Source organism: Mirounga leonina, unplaced genomic scaffold (assembly GCF_011800145.1).
Source record: "Mirounga leonina isolate KUSES-001 unplaced genomic scaffold, KU_Mleo_1.0 Mir_91, whole genome shotgun sequence".
Classification (NCBI taxonomy): Eukaryota; Metazoa; Chordata; class Mammalia; order Carnivora; family Phocidae; genus Mirounga; species Mirounga leonina.
Window position 1 is genome coordinate 26,413,610 of NW_023270839.1, and position 14,566 is coordinate 26,428,175.

Genomic DNA, 14,566 nt, shown 5'->3' on the forward strand with positions numbered 1-14,566 from the left:
CTCCCTGCTGAGCGGGGAGCCCGATGCGGGACTTGATCCCCGGACCCTGGGATCATGACCTGAGCCAAAGGCAGTCGTTTAACCAACTGAGCCACCCAGGCGCCCCTAGGATATTTTATTCTTAACATTGGTGGAGGGTAATGTGAATACTTACTGTGTTTTCTGTTCCTGAAATATTTCAAAATTTTAAAGTCTTTTTTTAATTTTTTTTTTAAGATTTTATTTATTTATTTGACAGAGAGAGAGAGAGCACAAGTAGGCAGAGTGGCAGGCAGAGGGAGAGGGAGAAGCAGACTCCCCGCCGAACAGGGAGCCCTTAGATGGCTTGATCCCAGGACCTGGGGATCATGACCCAAGCCGAAGGCAGATGCCCAACTGACTAAGCCACCCAGGCATCCCTAAAAAGTCTTTCTAAAAACCAATCACTTGAAGAGGGTTGAAGGAAGTAAATACTGTTAGCATATGTTTGCTACTTTCAAATATTTGAAGGAACATCATGTATAAGAAAAAAAAAAAGAATGTTTCATTTTGCTAACATGTATGTACAAGTATTTAACTGTAAAGCCACATACATACTGTTATCTGTATGTTATTATACTATATATTGTTGTAACTCTATGTTATTACTGTTATTACTACAAAGCACAGAATTAGGACAAACAAGAAATTACAGGAGGAAGGCAGATATATATTAACTATTAGAGGCAGCATAATGGAGTAATGAGAACGGGACTGTCTGGGGGGTCAGCATGCCTCGCTTCAGACCTTGGCTCTGCCCTTTGTAGGCGATATGAGTGAGGCAGATTATTGAACCCCTCTGTGCTGTTCTCCAGCCTGTAAAATGGGGATAATAATAGTGCTTACCTCACAGGGCTATATAAGGATTAAATGATTCTTTGCAAAGTGCTTAGAACGGTGCCCGGTACATAGCAAGCCCTATACGTTTGTAAAATAAATCAAACAAACCTGGCAGGTAAAGAGCCCACCTTGTAAAGCAGTAAGCTCTTCTTCAAGGGCTCCTGCAAAGGCTGGGAATATATCGGTTTGGGGTCTAGCACACTTCTCAAACTCCAATATGCATTCGGATCACGTGGAGATCTTGCTAAAATCCATGTTCTGAGTCAGTAAGCCTCGGGGGGAGCCTGAAAATCTTTACTTCGGAGAGGTGGTGCCAGGGCTCCTGCCGACTACAGCTTGAGGAGCAGAACTCAAGGCCTTTCCCTGTGGCCGGACATCATAGCTTCAAAGATGCTTAGTTCTTATTGCCAGTCCATCATCAACTGACAGTTGATTCTAAATTCTAAATTCTAAATCTATTTCTCTTTCAAAACCAACTTTTGGCCCCTCAATTAGCTGATAATAATTTAAACACTAAAAGGATTACAAATTTTTTTTTTTTTAAGATTTTATTTATTTATTTGACAGAGAGAGACACAGCGAGAAAGGGAACACGAGCAGGGGGAGTGGGAGCGGGAGAAGCAGGCTTCCCGCCGAGCAGGGAGCCCGATGTGGGGCTCGATCCCAGGACCCTGGGATCATGACCTGAGCCGAAGGCAGACGCTTAACCGACTGAGCCAGCCAGGCATCCCAGGATTACAAATTTATAGGAGGCTTGGGGTGACTCTATACAAATGTTTATCTTCCCTTAATGTAGGTAATTACATACTTTTTTTTTTTTTTAAGATTTATTTATTTATTTGACACAGAGAGAGAGACAGCTACAGTGGGAACACAAGCAGGGGGAGCAGGAGAGAAGCAGGCTTCTGGCTGAGCAGGGAGCCCCATGCGGGGCTCGATCCCAGGACCCTGGGATCATGACCTGAGCCAAAGGCAGACGCTTAAGGACTGAGCCACTCAGGTGCCCCCATACTTTTTTTTTTTAAAACAAATTCAGCTTTCTGTCTTTTGGATTTTCTTAAAGAAGAAACACATAATGAGAAATGTAAACAGTGAAATACAGGGGAGGCGGTTCCTGTGTCATTTTGGAATCCACAGTAGAGTCTAAATTTGATGTGATAGAGAGGAGGATGTCACTTTAGATCTCCAGTAGGGAAGTGAGAGAAGGAAAAGCTCCTGTGAGGGCAGGATAAATGAGAAAGAAGGGGAATGTCAAGGCTTGAAGTAAGAAGGAAAAATAAAGGAGGATCATTTTTTAAAGTTTGAAGGTATGGTTGAGATGTGAAAGAGGTTAAAGAGTGGGACTAACATTTTATAATGTATTAATTCAACAAGCTGAATAGGCAGATGAGACTTGGGTGTATCAGAGGATCCTGGCGAAGCATATGGGCTCTGGTGGGAGCCCTCCCATCTGCTGTGCGCCCTGCTGGACCTCCAGGTTCTAAAGACTGTTAACACCATGATCCAGAATGGAAACCCGGAGAATGGCTTCGTGCTTGGGGCTGTTTGACGTTGTGGGGAGTTCTGGGTGATTTGGTCTGAATTATACTCCGTGCTTTCTTTCCTTCAGGGAATCCTCAATAATGATGGTTGACTTAGAACCAAAGGAAACCCCCCCAGAGTTTCCTTAGGACTAGATGCACACAGGCAGTGACTCCTCTGGGACTATTCCATGTGGAGTGTCAGGGGGCTTTGGCCATAAGTGGCTCATGAATATTCAACATAAAGCTATCGATACTAACTTCTGCTGCCCCCATAGCCTAATTTGCAAATGCCCCCAGATCTGAAATAACCAATGAGTGGAGGGAAAGTGAGGAGTCCAGGGACAGGACATTTTATTTTTCCATTATTCTACCATTTGAAGTCAACACAGAAAGTTCCAGGCTCTATATTTTGCCTTAAAAAGAATATAGGAGAAGTGAGGGAAAGATGAGAGTAGGCATTCAAGTAGATAATGCTACAGTTTTCTTTAAATTTGTGCTATTTTAAATAGTATTTTACTCACCACCACTGCACAGAGGTTATATTTAGGGTGTTTCCGAAAAACTGGACAAATGTAAGGAGTAAGGTCCAAGTTAATGAGTGGGTAATGAATATCTGTTCTCAATTTCCTTTTCATTGTACCCAGAATGTCAAATCTGGAGAGAGAATAAATGTGCGAAATATAAAGTAAGTTTGTAAACCACTCGTGAATGAAGTCTACATACCTTGGTAAATTCCAACTACAGTTAAAAGTAACTTCTTGGAAAGAATTTGGCACAGACCTGTACATAATTTTTTTCTTATCTATGTATGTATAATATGCACATCCACAAACATCACCCGAAATGAGACTGGGTGTGCCAGGGGTGTGGGTCAGGGGGTGAGATGGTACAGAGTCAATCCTGTGAGAGAAGATGGAGACAAAGCCAGGCTTGGCATCAGGGAGTAGAAATCACATTGACTGACTCAGCTTTTCCTTATCTTGATTTTAGCACATGTTGTCTCGGCAGTGTCCTGTTTCCCAGCTCTGAGGTTTTAATATATCTTTAATAAGATAAAATTCTCTGAAAATCTTGTCACATTCTCTATTTGCTATATAGATCAGCAGTTCCCAAATCTGAACTCATATGAGAATGACCCTGGAGCTTTTTAAAAAATGAATTATGGTGGCACCTGGGCGGCTCAGTCAGTTAAGCTTCTAACTCATGGTTTTGGCACAGGTCATGATCTCAGGGTTGGGAGATTGAGCCCCACGTTGCACTCTGAGCTGGATGTGGAATCTGCTTAAGATGCTCTCTCTCTCTCCCTTTCCCTCTGCCTCTACCCCTCTAAATAAATAAATAAACAAACAAACAAACAAATAAATAAATAAATGTTCATGGCCCCCCCAAGTGTTAGTATGAGAAAAAAAAATGTTTAAATATATAAAAATGGGGAAGGATTGTTCTAGATTAAGAGACAAAAGAGACAGCCAAATGCAGGGTATGACCCTCAAATGGATACTGGATTAGAAGTTATGAAAGGCATTTTTAAGATGAGGGAATTTAGACATGGACTGGATCTTAGGTGATGGGAAATTATTAAATTTCTAGAGCATGATAATGGTGTTGTGATTATGTAGAAGAATGTCCTTGTACTCAGGTGATACATGCTGAAGTATGTGTGTATGTATGTATGTATTTCTTTATTTTAAAGATTTTATTTATTTATTTATTTGACAAAGAGACAGAGAGCACAAGTAGGCAGAGTGGCAGGCAGAGGGAGAGGGAGAAGCAGGCTCCCTGCAGAGCAAGGAGCCCAATGTGGGGCTCGATCCCAGGACCCTGGTATCATGACCTGAGCCAAACGCAGCTGCTTAACCGACTGAGCCACCCAGGTGCCCCTTTGCTGAAGTATTTAAGCATGAAATGCCATGGTGTTTGCTTCTTACTTCAGATGTTCAGCTAATAAAATGGAAGGGATGAAGGAAAGGAGGGAGGGAGGTGGAGAGAGACAGACAGAGGGAAAGGAAATGTGGCAAAGTGTCACCAATACTAATGAAGATTCTATGGCATATGGATATTTATTATATATCCTTTCAATTTTTCTGTAGATTTGAAGGTTTTTTAAATAAAAATGGGGGGGGCGCCTGGGTGGCTCAGTCGGTTAAGCATCTTGCCTTCAGCTCAGGTCATGATCTCAGGGTACTGGGATCGAGTCCCACATCGGACTCCCTGCTCAGTGGGAGTCTTCTTCTCCTTCTCCTTCTCCCTCTTCCCCTGCTCCTGTTCTCTCTCTCTCTCTCAAATAAATAAATAAAAATCTTTTTTTAAAAGACCACATTAAAAAAATAATAAAAATAAAATAAAATAAAATAAAAATGGGGTATTAAAAAATTAAAATCATGATGCTTAGAATTCACCTCAAACCTGTGGAATCAGAATTCCCAAGGGCGGGGCCAGGGAATTTATTTTTTAAAGAGCCCTCGAAGGAAGTGCCAAATGTCCATCAATGGACCAATAAAAAAGCAAAATATGATATAGACACAATGGAATATTACTCAGTTCATAAGAAGAAATGAACTTCCAGTACACATCAAACATGGATGAACATTGAAAACATATTCTAAGTGAAATGGGCCAGTAAAAAGGACAAACATCGTATGATTCCATGTACACGAAGCACCTAGAATAGGCAAGTTTATAGACACAGAAAGTAGATTAGAGATTATCAGGGGCTGCGGGGGGAGGAGCAATGGGGAATTATGGCTTAATGGTTGCAGACTTTTTCTTTGGAGCAATGAAAAAGTTTTAGAAGTGATTGTCACACAACATTGTGAATGTAATGAATGCCAATGAATTAAACACTTAAAATGGTTGGGGGTTGAAAATGGTAGAAAGGGGTCATGACACAAAGAACTTGGGAAGCCTCTAGAAGCTGGAAAGGGAAGGCATCAGATTCTTCTCTAGAAAGGAATGCAGCCCTACAGACACTTTGATTTTAGCCTTGTGGAAACCCACATTAGACTTTTAACTACCAAACTGTAAGGTGACCACCAAAAACGTTAAAATGCCAAGATTGTTGGGAAGGTAGCGGAATAGGAGGATCCAAAGATCATGTCATTCCCTGGACACACACCTAGATAACAGCCACATCAGAGCAACTAACTCAGAAAATGACCCAAAGCCTGGCATTCTAGACTCTCCACAGTTAACTGTAGAGAGGAGGCCACAGGGAAAAGGGTAAGAGGGGTGGAGTCCCAGCAGGGAACCGAACTTTCCAGGAGACTAACCACACATGGGAGGGACACCACATACACAAACACAGAGGACCACCCTCCACACCAGGCTCCCCAGACACAGGGGCCTGCACTGGGAAGATGAGTCCACACAATATTTGGCTTTGAAAACAAAAAAAAAGCCAACTACTGATGGGGAGAAGATATTTGCAAGTAATTTATCCAATACAGGATTAGTATCCAAAATATATAAAGAACGTATACAACTCACCCAAAAAAACAAATAATCCAGGGACTCTGGCTGGCTCAGTCAGTAGAGCATGGGAGTCTTGGTCTCAGGGTAGAGTTTACTTAAAACAAAACAAAACAAAACAAAATAATCCCATTAAAAAAGGGCAGAGGACCTGAAGAAACATTTCTCCAAAGAAGACATCCAGATGGCCAACAGACACATGAAAAGGTGCTCAACATCACTCATCATCAGAGAAATGCAAATCAAAACCCCGGTAAGATATCACCTCACACCTGCCAGAATGGTTAAAATAAAAAAATATAAGAAATAACAAATGTTGGTGAGGATGTGGAGAAAAAGAAACCCTCATATGCTATTGGTGGAAATGCAAACTGGTGCAGCCACTAGGGAAAACAGTATGGAGGTTCCTCAAAAAATTAAAAATAGAACTACCATATGAACCAGTAATTCCTCTACTGGGTATTTACCCAAAGAAAACAAAAACATTAATTTGAAAAGATATATGTACCCCTATATTTATTGCAGCATTATTTCCAATAGCCAAGATATGGAAGCAACCTTAGTGTCTATCAGTAGATGAATGGATAAAGACGTATCGTGATGAACATTGAGTAATTATAGAATTGCCGAACCACTATATTGTACACCTGAAAGTAATATAACACTCTTAGAGTTCAATAAAAAAAGTTAAAATGGCAGATTTTATGTTACATACATTTTATCACAGATTAAAAATTAATGTAATATACTGAATACCATTGAATTATACACTTTATTTACTTATTTTTATTTATTTATTTTAGAGAGAGAGAACATGCATGAGCAGGAGGAGCAGAGGGAGAGAGCATCTCAAGCAGACTCCAGAGCTTGGCCCCGACAACGGGTCTCGATCCCAAAATCCTAAGATCCCGACCTGAGCCAACACCAACAGACGCTTAACCGACTGAACCACCCAGACGCCCCTGAATTGTACAACTTAAATGGGTCAATTGCATGGTATGTGAATTATATCTTGATAAAGCAATTCAAAAAAAAATCTCACAAAACGTCAAAATCCATACCTTTTTAAGTGAAAGATAATTATTTTTGGTGCTTTGGAAATACTGGCCCTTACAGCTGTTTCTTGCTTGGTTTCACAGAAGGAACAGTGAATTTGGTTATTCCAGGTCAGTGTGTCTTGTTGAAAAAACCACTGGAGACAGTCCTATGGAGGAAAACCGCATTTGGTGACTACATTGGATCAAGTGCAGCCTGGGCTCTGTTTACAGTAGAACTTTGCAACAGCCGTGGAAATGTGATCCTCAGTGCTTTCCTCAAAGTCAACATATGCAGGAGGTCCCAGCGTCACAAGCTGTTGCCTAGACAGGTGTAAAATCTACCTGACGAAGGAGGGGCTTCTTTTTCACTCAGTTACTGAAATGGATCCGAGTGCCCATCTCACTTCCAGTCTCTGGATCAGCATTTTAACCTTTGTGGTTTATTTCAGAATAATACTGACTGTGCCGTTTCCACCAACCAAGTCAGGCAACTGTTTTGTTACTCCTCTCATCACAGAAGCGATCCAGAGACTGAAAAATGACCATGGGCGGTGTCTGGGGGTGACCCATAATAAAGACAGCAGGACAGACAGAATTTGATTCTGTGCACAGAAGCCACCGTGAGTGTGGCCAGGCCCCCCCGCTCGGCAAACCGCCAGCCTGAAGAGGAAGGTGAGCACAGATCCTGTGTTCGGTACATGCCAGCACCTCAGAGTCTTGGGAATTTGTTTCCCGTCATCTTTAGCAATTTAACCTGAGAACAAAGCCCACTCCTAAATAAGTAGTAGGATTCCGTTCTCCAATTCTGGCATGTGAAAACTTTTTGCAGCTGTGCTTTCATAATTTAGGTAGAAAATATAAATGGGTATTCTGCAAGGGAACTTATTGCTCCCTGCCTTCTAGCTGTCCCGTCTTCTACCGCCACTCCAATTTACAGATGGTGAAGAAAATTCAAGAGGTAAATTCTCAATACGCACCAAGCCATCTCGGTAGAATGAATAAAGCCCACAGGTCATTTCAGTTTTACACTGAGGCTCTTTTAATGAGTACATTTAGAAATACAACCGAATTCACAGTCACTTTTGGCTGTATGTCGCTTTTCTATAAAATGTTGTCATCATGGGCTTCCAGTGACAAAGCAGCACCCTCATGATAGGCAATGTAGGAAACCTGAGAAGTGGTATCCAGGAGCAAGGATCGCTACCTGAAGAGAGCACTCGTATTCAGATGGAATGGGGAGAGAGAGGACGGTGAAGACTTCGTTCTTGTAGGTGCAGCTCTCACACTTCAGACACATGATGCTGTAGTTGAGCTGCCCTTCAAACAGTTGCGTGATGATGGAGGACTCACTGGCTATCACCTTCCTGCAGCATCTTGGAATAGACCCTTTCTCGTATGATCTTCTTCGACGGTACTGAATCAAAGGAACAAATTAGCCCCGAATCAACTCTTGGTTATCAAAAAAAGCTTTTAATAGGATGACTTGATTTTTTTTCTATTAGAATGATACATTGCTACCAGAAACCAGTTAGTTTTGGATTCAACAATGCATAGAATAAGGTCTTCTTAAGAGTACGTATTAAGTGGGGCGCTTGGGTGGCTCAGTCGGGTCAGCGTCCGACTCTTGCTTTCAGCTCAGGTCATAATCTCACCGTCGTGAGATCCAGCCTGTCGTGGAGCCCCAGCGAGGTTCCATGGTAGGCTCTGCATGGGGCTCTGCGCTCAGTAGGGAGTCTGCTTGAGATTCTCTCCCTCTGCCCCTCCCCCCTCATGCTCTCTAAATAAATAAATCCTTTTAAAAAAGGTATATATTAAGTTTGATTTCTGATCACTCAGTTATTTTCCTCCTTAAGTGAAGCTGAGGAAAGATGACATGCTAACCCTGTGACAACACATGTCCGTGCCCCAGAAGCCAGCAGCCTGTGATAACGTGATGTGGGGTCCTAGAGGCAGTTCCTCCTGGGAAGAGGGTGGGTAAGCATTTGAACTAGCTTTCAGTCATGCAAACTGATGGAGGAATAAAATGAAGAAATCTGTCCTCCCTCCAGTCCCTTCAGATTTAGCCTCTTCTGCTTTTATTGTTAGAAAACACTTTTTTTAAAAGAGCAAATCTTAAATTCTTAAGGCAGCCCAAGTTAGCCTTGCAGCGTGGTTTGAATCTAGCTCATGTTGAGGGGTACCATTTCTGGGGGTGCAGGCTGACTTCTCGGTGCTTGACTGGCCTCACTAGACTGGACATTTGGAAGACACATTAGCCCCCAGCCAGCTCCACTTTGGAGCTGTGCACTCTGCTCCCCTTTGTCTTGCTGCTTTCATCAGGCTCTGCCGCCAAGGTCTTCCACCTGATAGTCCTCTGATGCCCCTAATTCCAACTTCGGTCTTGGGAATGAGAAAGCTATTTATTTCAGATTGGCTGCAGATGAGGACCTAAGTGATTTTACTGACCACCACCCTACCCTTTGGCTAAAAAAAAAAAAAAAAAAAAAGTGTTGCTGTGAATATCTTAGTAGCAGTAAAAATGAAAAATGGAACTGAGGATTACAGACGAGAATGATTAATGGCTATCGTTTGTGATCTTTTGCTAAAGCATTTCCTGGATGGGAAGTATGAGGTAAGCTAACATCAGCACAAGGACCCTGAATAAAACCAAGGACCTATCTTTGGAGAGTATGTGACTCAGATCAAAGCTGAAGGCAATGAGTCTTACAAAGAAAAGTAAAACCCTTCGTAACTGGTGATCTCATGTTTCATTAAATGTTGTATGTCCTGATCTGGTGAAAAACTCTGGTTTGGAATGTTCGGCATGAAGATGAAACTTTGCAGTATTTAGGTCTGTCCTTTAATACCCAGCTTCATATTTTTTTGGTTTGTAGTTACCAAGAGCATGTATTTTAAGTTGTAAAGCTCTGTATGTTTTATCTCATGAGGTACATATTTTTATTTAAAAAAATGAGATTTTCACTTTAAGAAAACTAGTCTGTGCAGATGTTATTTGCAAAGGGGAATAGATTAGTGGTTCCCACACCTGTTGATCACTGGCAACACCATGTGAGCTTTCCCAAAGGACAGCCCAAGACATTCTAATTCAGTAACACCGGAGTGAGGGGCTTAGGATGTGTGTCGTGATTCTGATGATTATTTGGTAAATACAGACCAATTCAAATACTAACTTGAGTGTGCCCCACGGTACCCCCGCACCTGTGCTTGGCAGAGAGGGGGCAATATTGACAGATCAGACCAAAGAATGAAAAACGAAAGTTGCTGATAGAGCTGAAGGGTCTTATTTCAAAGGCTATTAATTCTACTTACCTTTTTCAGAGCTTCATGAAGTTCATTCAGGACATAAATCAAGAATTCCTGAGCATCTTGCTGTGTCTCTTTCGTAAATGCTGGGTAGAGGTTGCCAAGAGCCGACCGAAATATTTCTGGTGAGACACATTCTGAGTCTCCAAGCCACATGTCTGTCATCACATAGGCAAAAGCTGTCGCGACCTCACTGCAATCTCTTGGAAGAGGGACAGAGAATGTTTCTGGCTGATTTAATGACAGGGAGGCACCGAAAAACTCAAGCATGTGGCATCAGACCAAAACCAATTCTCCCTTTCTTAGGCGACCTTCCCACGTTGTTATTCACCCTAGCAATTGTCTCTGGGGGGGCCTCTGGGCTCGTGTTTAAGCCCGGAGGAGGGACTTCACTGGGCTCCTTCCCTCACCTGGCCCTGGGGGAGCAGGGAGTGGGGGCTGGGCAGCAGGGAACACAAATGGTCTTACTTTTGAAGAGCAGTAATGTACTTTCCCGAGAGAAAGTATTCCACCAGCGGCGAGATGCTGCCGAGACACTGTAAGATGGCGTTCATGTAGCACGTGTTGCCCAAGTTCCGCAGGCCCGTCACTCCCTGGAAATGGGGCTGGTTCTCATCAGCCTCGTTCACGGGACAGGTATCATAGTGATCTGTGCACTCTGCGCTGTGTTGGTGCCATGTGGGAAGAAAGGAAAGCATTTTGAGCGAGCAGATTATGTGCCCATGACAATAAGGCACCCTCAAGCTCATGCCACAGAGAGTTCGCAGTGAGACTTCTGTTGAATACATTTCCGACCAGAGACAGAAGTATTCGAACTCGAGGTTTAAAATCACATCACTTATTCTGGATCTCTGAACAGGGCCTGCAGCCGAAGAAGCAGAGGTAAATATTTCTTCCTGAAACCAGGGCAAGAGAACAGAAAATATTGGCCTTTCAGAGACCTAGAATTGCTTGGCTAAAAATGCAAATTTCCCTCTAAGTACTAAAGTATTGGGGCCTCTGGGTGGCTCAGTTACTTAAACATCTGACTCTTGATTTCAGCTCAATTCACGGTCTTGGGGTCATGAGATTGAGCCCCATGTGGGGCTCTGCACTCAGCAGGGAGTCCGCTTCTCCCTCTCCCTCTGACCACACACACTCTCTCTCTCTCTAAAATAAATAAATCTTAAATAAATAAATACCAAAGTATTTCTTTTTTGGACAAATAATTTAATTATTTTTAGTAGTAACAGTAATTGCAATAAATAGTAGTTAATAATAACAATAGCTATCATTTAAGGAGCTTGGCCCAAACTTAAGTAGTTAATATGCACTTTCCCACTTAATTCTTTCAACAGTTTTATGGGGTAGGTATAATTGTTTTTAAACCCTGTTTTACAGGGGAGAGATCACATTTAAATGGTTTAGTCATTTGCCTACGATATATATATTATGTGCAGTGGCATGTGGAGAGAAGGAATATCGTACCTACCTACCTATCGAGTTATTTGGATTTATATATCATATATTAACAGTGTGTGTGTACATATTAAGGGCATATGCACATGCTAAGAGCATATATACATCTATTAAGAGCACAACTATGTATGTATATTACATACACCTGTGATATACATTTTCTGATGTCATATATTACATACACACATGTGTTCTTAGAAACACACACATGTACAGAGAGAGAGCAAGAGCATAGACTTTGTAAAGAATAGATCTTCGTTTAAATCCTGACCCTGCCGCTTCCTAGTTACATGACCTGGAACTCTCATCTATAAAAACAGGAAAAATGCTCCCTTATAGGATGGTGGGAGGATTAGATTAAGTGATGCGAGGCCTGTGGCACAGATTACATAGTTAATAAATGGGAACTTAAACATATTTTTGATTAAGTGACTGATGTAGGATGTCCTAAACAGGAAGCTATGGAGTTCGAGAGTCCTGTGCACAGGCCAGCCCGGAGCGGAGGAGAACCTGCAGGTGCCCAGGGAGGCCTCCTCTGACCACACACAGCTTCCTTTTGTCATTTGGCTATGGCTCAAGGCAGCCCAGCATCTTGGTCCTTTATGACTTTTCTTCCCTTGTGCAGGATCTAAAACTGGGTCTCCATGAAACCATTACCTCACCTCAGTACCTCCATTTGCAATTTTGCCGGTTTGAAAAGTGTTCACTATTACCAGATGGTCATTTTCATGTTTGTTTTCTGATGTCATCAGAGGCCCCGCACGGTCCCTCGTTAGGGGCGTCTATTGCCTAGATATCAAATATGTAACTTCCCTTCCTTGTGGGGGACCTCCACAGGGTCAAACCCGAGGGAACCCTTCCAAAGGAGGCATGTACCCCCAACTCCTTTGCCAGCCCCCTGGCCCCCTCCCGGAATTCTCGAGAAAGCTGTAGTAGAGTGGCTCACAGGACATAGTAGATGCCGAAGTCATCTGCAGGGAGGGGCCGCTGCGAAGTCATTTTAGTGAGACCACGTTGGACTTTCACTTCTACTCGGGAGCTACATCGAATCCTTTTAACTTCATTTCTCCAAGCCTGTTACTTAGGCTCTTTTGTTTGTAATCAACAGTGTATATGTTTCTCTCCCCTTTCAGTAGCTGCAGACTGATTTCTCTCTGTACTTCAGGTACATTCCCACTTGGATTTCCCATGCATCATAATCACTTCCATTCACCCTCAAGATTCTAGCATGTTGCCACGAGAGACCATTACTCAGCTGCTTAAAAACTTTAAAAGCATTAGATTTCAGGGGCGCCTGGGTGGCTCAGTCAGTTGAGCACCTGACTCTTGGTTTCGGCTCAGATCGTGATCTCAGGGTCCTGGGATCCAGCCCTGCAACCGATTCTGAGCTGGGCATGAGGCCTGCTTAAGATTTTCTCTCTCCCTCTCCCTCTGCAACTCACGCCCCTCAAAAAAAAAAAGTATTACATTTCAGAGAATGAACTGAACATACAACCTCTCTTCCTCCATCACTCAGTTTTTCTTGAATATATACATTACACACATACATAGAAGATTTACCTCCACATAGTCCATTCTGGCAACCCTGCCCTCTTTGGGCACCCATCCCCACTCCCGGGGATCACACCACTCCTAGGATCCCAAGGGAGTATTTCTCACCCTGGGAAGGGAAACAGTTGGATTTTGCTGCTTCTAAAGCACATAGCATTGGGATAGACTGGAGTCTTTCTCTTCACAGCCACCCACTATAGTCCAAAGGGGGTGTAGACACACACACACACGCATCCGACTAGGGTCACCAGGGCAATATGAATAAAGTGTACATCATAGAAGGATTTATAAGCTGAGAAGTAGCAAAGAACACATGAGCTCCTGAGCTCTCATTTTTTTCACTGAGAACTGTCCTTAAGAAGGCGCGTTGGTGAAGAGGGCCCCTCCCCACCCCCCCGCACTATTTAGATCAAAAGGGGTCAGAGAGTAGGTACAACCGTGGAGCCTCGAAAGCAACCTGGTCAGGAAGTGGTCTTGTTAGAAAGGGGAGCCTCTGCAGCTCAAAGCTGCTACCCGCTTGTTCTTTCTTGGAGTGAACTCAGAATCTGTAGGGAGTGGGTGAAGAAAGAGCCTTTAGGGCCAATCCAATTTATCTTTTCTCAGCTCTGCATCAAGTAAAATGAATGAGGTTATGAAAGAAAAAACTCTTCAAAAATATAAATGTCAGGAAAGATAAAGAAGGCTGAGAACCATTGCAGATTAAAAAATAAACTGGAGGGACGCCTGAGTGGCTAGGTCGGCTGAGCATCTTGTTCGGGTCATGATCTCAGGGTCGTGAGATTGAGCCCTGCATTGGGCTCCGTGCTGCGAGCATGGAGCCTGCTTGAGGTTCTCTCTCTCCCTCTCTCTCTCTGCCCCTTCCTTCCTGCTCACTCTCTCTCAAAAAAACAAAAAACAAAACCAAAAAAACTAGAGAAGCAAGACAATTACATATAATACCAAATCCTGGGTAGGACCCTGGATCAGGATAAAAACATTGCTATAAAAGGACATTATTGGGACAATTGATAAAATCTGAATAGGATTATATATGAATAGTTTTGCCTCGATGTTGAATCTTCTGATTTTTATAAGATGGTATCCTGTTTATGAAAGAGAATGTCCTTTCTCTTAGGAAATACACGCCGACGGATTTAGGGCTTTATAAAGGGGCCTGATCTATGCAAACTGCTCTGAAATGGTTCATGGAAACACAGAGACACAAACACACATGAGGAAAGGAGGGAAGGCGGTAACATGATAAAGTACAAACGCAGCAAATGCAGTTGGATGTCAGCAATGGGTGAGCCTGGGTGAGGGCCAACGAGTTCTTTGTACGATTCCTGCGACGCTTCTCTAAGTGTGGAATGATCTCACACTAAAAAGTCC

At 42.8% G+C, this 14,566-nt stretch overlaps 1 protein-coding gene across 1 annotated transcript in view; it reads right to left on the reverse strand.

Moving 5' to 3' along the window:
- Positions 1-13,443, reverse strand: part of USP50 (ubiquitin specific peptidase 50) — a 34,336-nt gene extending 20,893 nt beyond the window's left edge. Inside the window, exons 1-6 of the mRNA XM_034994612.1 lie at positions 12,594-13,443; positions 10,658-10,852; positions 10,196-10,391; positions 8,091-8,300; positions 6,911-7,053; positions 2,903-3,035 (exon numbers count right to left, since the gene is read on the reverse strand). Coding sequence (XP_034850503.1) covers positions 2,903-3,035; positions 6,911-7,053; positions 8,091-8,300; positions 10,196-10,391; positions 10,658-10,852; positions 12,594-12,646 — 930 coding nt within the window. The 5' untranslated portion in view covers positions 12,647-13,443. The remainder of the gene's footprint in view (positions 1-2,902; positions 3,036-6,910; positions 7,054-8,090; positions 8,301-10,195; positions 10,392-10,657; positions 10,853-12,593) is intronic.
- Between the last annotated feature and the right edge of the window lie 1,123 nt (positions 13,444-14,566).